Here is a 12,977-nt window from a genome sequence, read left to right on the forward strand (position 1 = left end):
CATGGTCGCCTCAGACATGTGGGCAACGAGAAAAGAAGCCACAGGTCTCGCCTCAATTCAATCCCGTGTTTGCTAGAATGGCAAAGGTTTAGCCAAGGCGACGGTTGGGCTTGCTTCGCCATGCTGGAATGTCTCTCCCTGCCATATATCGCCATCGTATGAGCGTGCCTCACTTTGCTTTTTTTCTCATCTCTCCCCGCCATGTGCTCTCCCTCTGTTCAAGGGCGGACACAAGAAACATAACGAGTGAGGAGAGACGAGATGAGAGAACGCCCTGCGGTCGTTGACGCCACCCCGCACTCGTTCACAAACATTGCTTTTTACCGCGCTCGGGAGGTCGCATCTTGGGTGGCCAACGGCTCCTCCCCCGGGTCTGTACACTGCAGGTCTCGGATATCACATGGGCGAGAGAAGAGGCTGGTTGGCCAAGCTCCGAGGGAGAAGCCTCTGGGGTGGCGGCTTGTGATAAGTAAGCCTCTGTGGCTGCTTTACTCGGGACTATTGTGTAGATCAAAGTGATGTATAGCTTTTGAGTCTGTTCTTTGAGTCTCACTTGCTTGCAACCGCACGAGGTTACATACAAGCAAGGAAGAAATGATGGAGTCCTGAAGCAATTGCAATAAGTCAAGGACCCGGTCAGGACTCGAGACCTAAGACCCAATTCACTCTGAATCACCGGTTCATGGTCGAGAGCCACATGGTCAGCACTCCACGTTCCTCCCCAGTTTCACGTGGACTCAGGCTCGTGGCAAGCAAGGGTTGAGAGACAATATTGAGAGACAGATGAATCTCCCTACCAAGTCTTGGCTATCAACAACAGTATCCAGTCGAGCGGGTCTATCGTATCGCCAAGTCTATCTCTGGAGTAACCCAATGCGCAGGCAAGTGATGGATGCCGATGCATTGTGTAACACCAATGACATTGTCTACAGATGACCAACCTTGTTGCCACAAAGTGCCTCTGCCTTTGGATCCCTTCCGCGTATCTATTGCCGTTGTCTCTACCCGCATAGTCTTGTCCCCCCCAACCGCCTCTCCTGACACTAGGCAAGTCCTTTCCAAAAAGTGATAGCTCCCCGTCTCCCTGCTGTAGGATTGTGGGATCCTATACCTGGTCATTCCCCACAGGCTGCCCGCGGAACCCGCAGATCTACTGAGAGAACAGGCCGAAGCCAATTGACTTCCCGGCCGGCGCTCCGCGCCTTCCTTTCGGGAGCACAGTTTGGGGGGGAGGCTCATGGGGGTTCCTCGGGGGGAGCGCATTTGGAACTGGCGGGACGGTTCGTCGATCTCAATGAGAGGCCTGTCGGCAAGATAACAAGAAACGGCTGGGTTCGGCCTAGGCCCATGACATGCGGCACGGGGAAACCGGCGTTGGGTAATTACTCAAGATGTTTCCTTGATATTCTGGCAAGGGGCAGGTGACATGGTGCTTGAGGTCTTGAGATGGTGCCGTTCTCAACGCTTGCGGAATAGTCAGGGGATGACTGCCACGTTTGCGCACCGCTGGTGATCAAACTGTAGAGAAACAATAGAGTTTGCGCAGACCAGACGGCTCATCTCCTGTGGCCGGGTTTACGGTGCCGTACCCTTTCTGGGCCGCTGAAGCTGGGAGTCCAACAGCTTGTTGAAGCGTCCAGCCCCAATTGACATACGTTCTGGATCTCTCCTTAACCGTGTGCATGCAGGCCCAAGCAATAACACCATACACGCTAGCATCGCCCCTGAGGCTTGAGAGAGCAGGTAGGATGGCGGTCCCGCGTCGCGCGAGGTTGGAGTCGTGGTACCCTACGGGTCTCCCTGGAATTGAGGTCCATGTCGAGAAAGGGGCGTATTAGTGAGATGAGTAACCAACGCAATGCATTCCGTGGATCCAATAGTTGAAGCTGCTCGATGCGACGAAGTTGCGGCGCCTCTGGAGCAAGGGCAACGATGTCGCCGCCTCTCTGGGGCCTTCAAGGGTCAAACCACTGCCTCTGGAACTGCCGTGCCACAAGCGCCCCATGGCCCTAAGGATAAACTGGAGCTGACGCTGGAGATCTGAATCGAGTACAATTGGGGGTTCAATCTTCTCTCGTGACGCATGTGCCTGGATTGGCGATATCTTCACGAAACACTGCAATGCTACGCGCCAACATCAGTCTGGGGGACGTGTAGCTGGTACTCAAGTTTGGCGTACTTATAGAGACCTCTGATGATCCAAATGGTGTTAAAAAGAGTTTTGAAGCTATCCTGATTGCTGTTCCTGGAGGCGTCCACTTGTCGATTGCGTCGTCCGCCTGGAATAGCCAATATCAAAAGTGAGTTGCCTAACAGAGCCACTTGTGTCATCCGGTAAACCTGATTCCAGCTCCTTGAGTAAGATTGAGCCAGCTAGTGGAACTGCGAAAGGGAGGATTTCAGGCGAGGAGAACGTCGGAGGGCAGAACCAGCACCGACGTGTTACTGCTGAAGAAGCGCACAGTGTGCCCATGCCCACCACCAACTGCTGGACTCTGCTGTAAGGTCAAGCGTGCAGGCCGACTGGAAGGAGCCGAACTAACGAGTGGCTCACTGCTTGATATTTTTCTTCACCGGAAAAACGCTCGAGCAGGTGATAATATCCTGGGGCGTCCTCGGTCGTGATGGAAAGGCAACCCTCATCTGCACCCCCCTTTCAGCGATGCGAAGGCAGTCTAATCCAGCGAGGGAAGAGCGTGATAGACTATGGCTATATAATAAGCTAGAAAGGTATTTAGGAACTAGTTCTTGGGTTGTCACTGATCGACTTCCATAAATGTCATCGAGCTGAGTGTACAAACCAGCAAACTGCTGCTCGGTGGAGTGACCTGAGAAATGGTGCTCCACGGATACAGTATGACATTGTTCAGAATAACCAGAACGTCCGGCTGAGTGAAATTGAGGTCGTAAAGAAAAATAGAATGCTGAGGATGAGAAGTTGGACCTGGGATAGTTGTAGTTGAATGGTGGTGGGAGGGAGGAATAAGTGACGAGCAGCCCAAACATAGAAGTGCAACCCATAAACGAATCAAAGAGAAGAATAAAGAGAAAAGTTGAGAAATCTGGGGGACGAGAAGAAGGTTTCAAGGGTGGATTGGTGAGAGAGTAACCTTACACTCGTCCTAACATTGGACAACGAGACTGGATGACTGGATGTTGGTCGGTGGTATTCGATATCCAGATGGAAACAAAGTTGCCGACTCTCAAGAGGCCGTTCTAATGGAGTATTACAAGCCTTTGAGTGGCTGAAACCGAGCCATTGCTTTGTCTACTCGAGGAGACTCCAAGACTTCCACTCACTAGAGATCGTTGGTTGAGGCTATCACAACAGAGATCTCACATCAACAGGAATCTGGGTACTCGGAAGTTGCTTTGACCCCTATGTTATCTCCAATTTGTGAGTCTTGCTTGTTGCCGTCCTGGTTGTCCTGTTTTTCCTGCGAAATCTTGTCGATTCAATCTTGAGGCAGGAGGGTCCGGACAAGGACTGTGACTTGATACATACCTCTGTCACCTGTGACACGCCGGTAGACCTATAATAGATAGCTGGGAATGCAAGATTTCGTAGGTAGACATTCACTTCAACTTCCCTGTGCTGGGGGGTATAGTATTCGCGATGAGGCGGATACGGAGGTAAGCCGAAGGCCAGGTCGAGTCGAGATGCTGTTGAATAAGGATTGTAACAAGTAGAGAGTGTGCGTGAGATAAAATTGGACTGTTTAAGTGTTTATAAACCCCGGTTACTACTCAATCTGTCGACTTGCAGTCTTCTAAGCGATTTCTACAGCGTCACGGGTGCGTCGATGAGACGGACCAATACCACCCTGAACATCGTTTCATGCAACAGACCAACATGGTAGAACACCTGAAATACATCTACTTGCCTAATCCATGCAGATACATACTCGATGCCTCAAAGGGGGCGTTGCAGCGTGCTTTACCTGCTTTCTTGTGCCTATTCGGGGTTGCCATTGGCTAGAGACACTCCGTCTCCGTCTCGTAACGGAGGAAGCCCCCTTCTCGGCCGAACGTCGACTGACACGAGGATTTTGGGTGTGCTGCCATATTAGGATGATCGAACCATGGGGAAGGAGGGGTTCGGCCAATCTCAGTTGCATTGAGACGAGTGGCGTAAAAAGAAGCATTCGGGATCTACATGTCACCCCATAGCCGCCTTCTAGTGCTTCTAGTTCCCACCTCTGTGCATAGCTATCCGAGAGAGTTTGACCAAATCTAGGGGGTTTGAAGACGTTTGGATACAATATCTACTTACCTAACCCATGGCGTGAACCCGCTATCTGATATATATTTTCTTGCTATTGATTGCCTATCACTCAGGGAGACTCGCACATCTCAACATGGAAGCTCCAAGGGATGGGGCAGTTGTGAAGATGAGAGAAGATTGAATAGTTCGGGACGTGGGGTTGCTGCATGGTATTAGGATGGAGGGTAAGTAGTTGCTGGCACCGTATCGGCTCAGCAGATCGGCTGGAAGTGACTGCTGATCCCTCAAGGCCTGCACTCTTCCAACACCGACAGTCCTTAAGGAGTACTTTGATACTTGGTCAACTGTGTTCTCCCGGAACCAATAATTTCGGTTGGATCTGCTGAGGCAATACGGTAGGAACCTAACAGTTCACAATACCACATGTCCACAACAGAGCCTCCCTTGGTCCCCTGGCAACGTTGCCATGCAAGTAGAAAGACGATAAGCCTGCAGGATACTTTGGAACAAGGCTGCCGTCGGAAGTATTTCATTCTTGAGCTTCGGCCTGGAATCTTTTGCCAACCCCCTTTTCACGCAAATCTATCAAAACCGTCCGGTGTTTAGAAAAAGCCTGAGAAGACAGCGCTGAGTGCTCTCGTACTTTCTCCTAGATATAGAAGAGAAATTAGAATCAGTACCATCAATAGGGGAAAAAAAACTGGATGCTAGTGGTATTGTCTCCCTTGCTTTGCTTGTCCTTCCATCATCAGCCGCTTACATCTGGAAGCCAACGTCCCCCAGGGAAAAGTCAACTGGCGTTGTTATATAAAGTCAGTGGTAGAACAAGAGACCGAAGTTTTCGTTCAGCCTGGTCAGGCTGCGTGTACTGTGAACTGTAATTTGCCAGTTACCTCACCTGTGCCGGAACAGACTCTCATGAAATAGCCAATGGAACACGAATTTTAGGGGAGAAAAGGTCCGCAAAGTGGTATATATATCTAAGGGACAGTCAAAGACAGTCTGGAGGTTTGATTTCTTTGATTTATGATTGGTTTATTATCAGATCAGGCTGCACTGCTCATGGAGCTGTCTCAGTCAAACCTTGGGCAACCGTGTCCGTGAGCAGGTCAATTCTCGGCCGAACTAAATTGCAGTGAAATCTCTTCTCAAGAACAAGATTCCGTATTAATTACGAGACTATGGATGAATTCTACAGTTCGTTCTTTGTATTTCCGAGGTTGCAACGTTGACGGCGCAGCATTAGCGACAGGTCAGATCATGGAACCGGGCCGTTTAACAGCAGTTCTACCCAGAGCAAGCATCTATACTACAAAGTAAACAGCTGCAACGATAAATCGGATTTGATATTTGTTCTACGAGACAATGATTGACGAGTGTCTTGATGCTACAGTTCGTGGGTTACTTGATGATCCTGGGCCAATGGACTCAACCCTCATTGACACCGCAACTTGGCCTATCGTGACAAAGATCTCAACAACTCAAGAGGACTCAACAGTGGCGTCTTCCTCTCAACCGATCGATGCTTCCTCATGACCGAAATTACAATGACAATGCATCCGGAATACTCCTTTGATGCAGAGTTTTCCCTCTCTGGAACCTCCGAGCCTGGTCTGCACCTCCGACAGTCTACTTGAAAGGGACAGCCGAGTCGGCTAATAGGGTTAAAGAAAAAGGTTTCTCGCTGTGGAGGTAGGGTTACCAAGAGTGCACGTTGAGGCAGGCTGGTAAAATCATTTCGCTGTAAGGGGCGTTTGTCAAGCGAGAGAGAAACCTGGCATGCATCGCGTTATTAGATATGAATGGCTGGTTTTTTGAGGCAGCCGGTTGCCTTGCGTTAGGCGGGTGCGGCTGAAAATGCCTCTTTAGTCGGAGAACCTCATCGAACATCAATTCAACGTGTCATGGGCAGGCGAAAATCGCTCAGATTAGTATGGGGGTCCATTATGCAATGCTTGACCATGGAGTCACCGCCATGGATGTTTCCTCTTCTCTCATTCAAGCAGGGAATACAAAGGATGGATGGATTCCTTCACCAGCACATGCAGCAAAACGCAGCACAGCAGAAATGCTAGGCTACTCCAACACGGTAACCCGCTCGATGGTTCATTGTCCACACGTGCTAGGGTCACATTCCAGCCTTTAGTAGCTGCCCTCGGCATGTCGGACAGAGGCATCCGAGTTGTACTTGATCAAAGCTCCTCACTTCGATGACGATAGTCTCAGAGCGGGAACGGGAACGCGCATGAACTGCTCGTATCTGCTGTGAACCCAGGGTACATTCATCTGCGCGGGGGAAAGACTTGTCACAGAGCAGAGCCTCATGAACAAATGGCGAACAGCTGCAAGGCAACCAATCTGTTGCCCGATGTTTTATGGCAGTGAGCAGATCAACACACGATTAAATCGTGACATCATGTGCTTCAACCCAAAACTCAAGGGGTGTCAACCAGCTCGGTGAGGACTTGATTGATAAGGACTCGACATCGCATTTGCGATCTCCAAGCTTGAGAGCAACTGCGTTGCAACACATGCGGCTGTCACGTGTCGTGCGTATCCTGGGCAGGCCTCAAGAAGTACAGTATGCCTGATATGGATGCTGGTGAGACTTGAACCACTTGAACCTCGCACATTGATGGGTAACTTCTCCCGTGAGCCTACCAAGGTGCCCACGCAGGCCGACCCCACGGCCAAGAACGGGGGTCCGACCCCCGACCTACCTACTTCGTGCACAACCACCACCCACGCGCGTCCTAACTCGGCTTTCTCTATCCACCAAGAGACACTCGATCAACGTGATTCCATAGAATATCATGCTAATTGCAGATAGCAGCTCCAGCCGAGTCTGTACACGTATTTCTTAATGCTGGTGCCTCGTCCCCCACACGATAAGATGGACTCGATTGGGCGCAATTGCGATGGATCGACTTGGACAGCCTCGTCTCGAAGAATCTTAGTCACATGCTCTAGCGAGGCTGCACCCTAAGTGGGTGTCCCCTGCTAGGTCTGGTTGCCTTTTTGCTTCATTTCCTCTTATGTCGGAGTCCGAGCTAGGCAGGACGGACGCCTTGCGACGACGACGACGACGACGGACTTGGGGTTCGTTTCTTCTTCCAAGCCTCGCGGGACTCAAAATTCAGTTCCGGGTTTGACGATGGAGACTTCCGAGGGAAGCCTCGGGCTTCATATGGTAATCATGGAAGCCTCGGGAGCCTCAACGGGCATATGGGTATGTAGCTGCCTTGCAAGGTCCCGCGGGTTCCGAGATTACTCGATACAATGTAACCTTCGGAAAAAGCTTCTAGAAGATTGATGACTGAGGTGTCTAGGACTTGAATGTGGAATTTTTCGGAACTTGACTCTGGAAACTGCCCAGTGAGGACTGAGGCCTTCAAGGCGCAACTATTTGATGTGGTGGCTGGTTGATCCAATTGCTGGTTGACTTGACAGCCATGATGCACCCCCCGAGTCTTCAAGTCGAGCATTGACAAAAAGGCGTCCATTGCACCCTGTTGTGTAAAGCTCAAGGGGCTGTAAAACATGGCCCAGGCCTTCAGATCTTCACGGCATACTCTACCCGAGACAACTGCCGCGTCAAGTTGTGATACACTGCGGATGCAGATCATCAAACCTCGGTTTCGAGGCTGGTCGCCAATCACACCGGTCTCCATGTATAGCCACGATCCTATCACATCGGTAGGATCCTTCAGGAACAGGAGCGGGTTGCCTTATCTAAAGATAGGTTTCATGAGGCTTGCCGGTGTGTATCGCAATCTGTGTGGCTTAGCTCAACTGCGACATGACCAACAACTTCAGCTGTGACGAGGCCATCCCTACTATCTTCAAAGGCAATATTCACATTGTCTTGAATCCAAATTTGGGCGCTTAGGGGCATCGCAAGCTGCGTGGCTGAGTCTTCAACTGTCAGATCGTCAACACCTCAAGCCATAGGTAGCACCGCCGCGAGGTCATCCTCAATACTCCTAAAAGCCAACGTACACAATTGCCTTGCTTCCAGGGATAGGCGCTGGCACAAAGGACGCCCATCGCTGAGAATCACAATGCGCGTGACAGTGAACGGGACTGCACCATCACAAACGGGCTATGGGTAACATCACATCACTGTGAGGCCATCCTCAATACGTAGCATGTGCAATTGCGTGATATCTCAGTATAGGCGCTGGTATCATGCATGGTTGTCACTGAGAACCACGAGATGAGTGACTGCGAAGAAGACTGTGTAGTTACGCGCAAGCCATCGGTAACACCACCGCGCGGCCACCTCAAATATCACTGACATGTGCAATCGCCTTGCATTGAAAGGCGGGCGCTGGTATGAAGAATGCCCGTGATTGAGAAACACAAGATGTGTGACCGTGAAAAAGGCTGCACCACCACGAACAAGCCATAGGTAGCATTCACGGTGAGGCCATCGTGAGCTTTGGCTGTGGCCATCCTCAGCTTCAGTTGTGGCCTTGCACTTTGGTTCGTATCAAAGCGCCAAAGCACATTTAAGGGGGCCATCCTCAAAATCCTGGCTGATATTTGCAATCTCAATCAGACCGTCAGTGTAATTACGCGTGTGATGAGGCCATCAACAGCAGGCCTCACGGCGACCTCAGTCTCGGGTGGGTGATGCGATGCCTGAACCATAGCATCAGCAATCCATAGACCCCAGATATGTGCTGGCCGCGTATAAGCCGACTTCTCACCTATTGGATCGGAACCCGAACTCGTGCTGCCGGCAGGCCTCCGACTCGGCTTCCAGGGGGCGAGGACGGCGAATGAACGCGCAACTCCCTTTCCCCGCGTTTCACCAAGCCACACACGCGGTGACGCGTAGTTAAACACCCATGCAAAATTTGGTTCATATGCTTTGCCGACCCAAGCCCAATCCACGACATCAAGAACTACGTCAGCGACACCATTCTTTGCGAAAAGAAAATCAAACAAACACGTACCATCATAGAGACAATTGATTGCCTAAATAGGGATTATGGATCACATTCCTGGGGTGCGGGCGGTTACAACTGTCGCCCGCAGCCTGATTCTGCTTTCCTGGCCCCCAATTTGCTCAGTTGGTCCCGAGTGACTGGGACGTCATGCAGGGTCCTCTCGTGCCCCTGGAGAAAGGGCTCCACTTCCCCGGCCGGCCCGCTCCGTCGCGCTTTTTGACAGCTCGAGAAACGTGGTCGATAAAGGAGTGGAATGCCATGTTATTGGGTTACTTCTAGGCATGCGATTCGTAGATATCCATGAACCAGAGTGAGAGTTGAATGGCTGGCGCAATTGTGCATGCCATGGCCATTTCAAAAGTACACCTTGTCAGATCATATCAGGGGGACGAACAAGGGTCACTTCCTCTTTTGGCTCACTGCCACCCAGTACGGAGTGGTTCACTCGTGAAAACAGGTACTACGCGGAGCTGAGCGCAACATTCACGGTATGAAAACGATGGCTTCCCCTCCCGACAGGGGTACGTCATCGTTGACGAACTGGTTCGTGACGCCACATGTCAGTCGCCCCGTGCTACAGAGCACGTAGTGCTTCTGCGCCCCAGACTCTACAAGCCTACGCCAGGTGCGCTGTTGGGGATTGGCCATTGGAAGCAAATCCAAAGCCTGGACACCGATCCGAACAGGAGAAGAGTACATTTGTTTGCTTTATTGGCACTGGAATTTACTACATCTACCAAATAACGCCCCCTGTGTTCACCTGTCTCTAAACAAGACCAGGGGTCTTGACCACCAGAATGAGGATACAAAAGGAAAGAAAGGAAAAGAAAAGAAACGACACAAAGAAACCAAGGAATGTAGTCCAGAAACAACATGTCCGTAACAATTTGGATGCGCAACAATATGAAGCCATGGAACGAGCGGCGCCCTCCATTGAATGCAGCGCAATCCAAGATCCATGAAACTGCCAACGTATATGGGTGACTGAAGTTGCCGGTTGAATCCTGTAAGGAGGCAACGTGTGTTGAATAATGCGGATGCGAAGAGAATGTGTGTCGTGTCGTCTGAATTCTCAGCCTGACGGAAAGAAAGCTTCGCCAAGAATGCTTTTGGCACTCTCGCTTCGCCACAAGTAGCGTCTCTCCTGCCGGGCTTAGAAGGAAAGGTGCTTGGGACAAGGGCTCACGGCTGTGAGTCGCCGAGACCGGTATAGCCGCCCCGGCTCTAGAGTGGTTGTAATCGTAACTCTGGACCCCAGCTTCTGCCAAGGGAAACCACTCATTGTAGAGGTAGATTTCCTGAACAATGTCCCAGTATGCCTTCCCTTTCCAACCCGCCCGGCATAAAGTGTGGAGATTCGCTCCTCTTAGACTCAGCGAGAAACTGCTGATCTTTCTTTCTGCCAGGCTGTCGGTGAGAATTCAGGCTGGGACATCCTCCAGTTCCACATCATACTTGGCCGGGACGGTGAATTGACGGGTGTCTGGGTTCCAGATGAGCCAGGATCCCGAGGTGGCCATCTTGCAGCCGAGAGAAAGGATTCGATCCTTTCTCTCTTCTACCATGGACCCCAGCTCAAAATATTTCTCGTCCTCATCAATTTTGTCGTTTTTGAACCAATCGCTGGGGAAGTAGTCCTCTGAGTAGATCAATCCACGCATGGCAAAGTCCTCAGGTAGAGGCCGGGGCAACTCCCTTTCAGGACGTCGGAAATCGGAGTGCACTTCGTAACCGGCCTCGCATGATACCAGAAGGGAGTTGAGCATCAGAGATGTCAGCTTCCATGGGAAAGCCCCTTCAATGTGAGAAATGGCCCCTGGGAATCGCGTCATATGGTTCATGAATACCAGCACGGTGTGCAGGAATGGGAGCGTATTAGTGTCACCCCATCGTCGCATCACCGTCTCGATAATTCGCACCGCGAAGTCAAGGGCCTGCTTGAACGTCTCATCCGGATTCGCCTCTACGATAGAGCTTCCGTCCATGGCAACGTCGTTGTCTTCAGGCTTTTGTGACATGGCCCGCATAAGCAAATTGGATTCGGAGCCATAGCCCAGAAGAGAGCAGCCAGTAGAAATGCCGATATAATATCTAGTTCACTTAGCAAAAGTCCTCTGAAACGGTATTAAGATACTCACCCTGCGTCCAGCCATCTCTTTGTTACGCGTCCAATATAGCTGTCGAGCTGCCCAATGAATTCGTCCATCGACTCTTCAAGCCTGTCCTTGGACTTTCCGGAAAAGAGAATGCCATGAACCCTCACAAAAGCTGCATCGATTGGCGCCAGGCGGTTGGGGCTCTTGCTCAATACTGGGTCAAATAGGGTCATGATGCTCTCCCGAGCGCTAGGGAAAGGGATCAGGACACAGAGTGACTTTGTGTAGTAAGAAAGCTGTTGTAAGGCATTGGGCCTTGCAAGAATAGCAAGGTGATGGTACAATCGGCCGGTTGTAGGAGACTTATCAGAAGCCTTGCTGTACCAATGACGACTCACGCCAGTCCAGGTCTCGCGGTCTCGAATGCAGTCGTCCTCGATGGCCATTCTGTATCGACCCAAATCTCCCAAGCATTCAATCCAAGTATCCTCAAAGGCAGGCACAGTCTCGTACAAAAGAGCGACAATGCTATATGCCAGGTATAAAAACGTAAGCATGTGTTCCAAAGACGCAGGCAGTCTGTGTCTCAAAAGTTCAAGGAACGAATGGATGCCGTGTCGCCACATGCGCGCAGGCATCGCATATTTGGATGCTAGTCGTCGCAACGCAGGACTGGCGGATGGATGTTGACTAGCAAGGAAAAAGTCATGATGCTCATGCAACAGTGTTCTGTGTAGAGCGATCAGGGCTTGCCACTGGTCGTTATTGAGCTTAGGATTTGACTCGGCATTAGAGGATTGAGCATTGTCAACTTCGATGCATTTTGTTTCAACCATGACGAGACCGGCATATATGCCTTTTACTTCGGCAACTAGTTGATCTTGAGAGATAGGCCTGGTCTCTGGCTGAGGTATCATGACTGATGTATTGTCGTCATCTTGCCCAGGCTGAGGCGAACTCTGAGGCGCCGTGATGGGGTTGTTCTGATTCGAAGGTGGCTGCCTTTGCGAGGCGATGGGCACAGCTCGACCCTGGTTTTGAGGGGTCTTGGAAGGGATGCCATCCTCCGAGGTCCAGAGTTGTCGCCCAGATGTATTCTTGTGAGGCCTTCCCTGATCGATGCGAGGGTCGTTTCGGGCTCGGCTTCGATTGTTGGAAGGACTTGATGGTGTCTGGGGATTGGTCGGTGGTGGGGACCGGCGCTTAGCCTCGCGCGTGTCATCAGGCTCGGCGATGTTGTTGGACGCCGGTGTCTCGCCCGCCTGGCGTTTGCGGTTATTTAGAGATGCATCGGGCTTTGCCGATCTGCAGGAGAATTGTGAATAAAAAGCCACAGCGGGAAGAGTCGGGGAAAAAGGGGGAACCCACGTTTGTTGAACGTATTGGTTGAAGGTGTTTTCTACCTCCTGCTCCGTAGGCCACCGCTGTTGGTGCTCAGGGTCCGACGCGACGTGACTTCGCCAGGATTCGAGGCTATTCCCAACCTCGAGGTTGCACTCGGGGCATGGGAAACTATTCGGACCTCCTCCCTTATCCTGGCGATCTCGGTTTCGGAGGTAGCCAACCCATTTGTCTGCGATGTTGTCCATTGCTCAGATGCTGAAATCATATGGGAAAGTCGTGAATGCACTTCCGCTCGGTGCTAGTGCCGCTGCGTCGTGGACGATCCGTTGTGCCGAGGCTATACAAGCGCGTCGCGGA

General features: G+C 51.3%; 1 protein-coding gene across 1 annotated transcript; it reads right to left on the minus strand.

Moving 5' to 3' along the window:
• Positions 1 to 10,601: 10,601 nt before the first annotated feature.
• Positions 10,602 to 12,865, minus strand: NCS57_00280500 (EST1-DNA-bind domain-containing protein; the record flags this gene model as incomplete). The annotated part of the gene is made up of 3 exons (XM_053052823.1): positions 10,602 to 11,271; positions 11,319 to 12,581; positions 12,645 to 12,865. The coding sequence occupies 3 exons, from the start codon at positions 12,863 to 12,865 to the stop codon at positions 10,602 to 10,604; spliced, it is 2,154 nt and encodes a 717-aa protein (XP_052918069.1).
• Positions 12,866 to 12,977: the final 112 nt, after the last annotated feature.

Source organism: Fusarium keratoplasticum, chromosome 2 (genome assembly GCF_025433545.1).
Source record: "Fusarium keratoplasticum isolate Fu6.1 chromosome 2, whole genome shotgun sequence".
In the NCBI taxonomy this organism is placed as follows: Eukaryota; Fungi; Ascomycota; class Sordariomycetes; order Hypocreales; family Nectriaceae; genus Fusarium; species Fusarium keratoplasticum.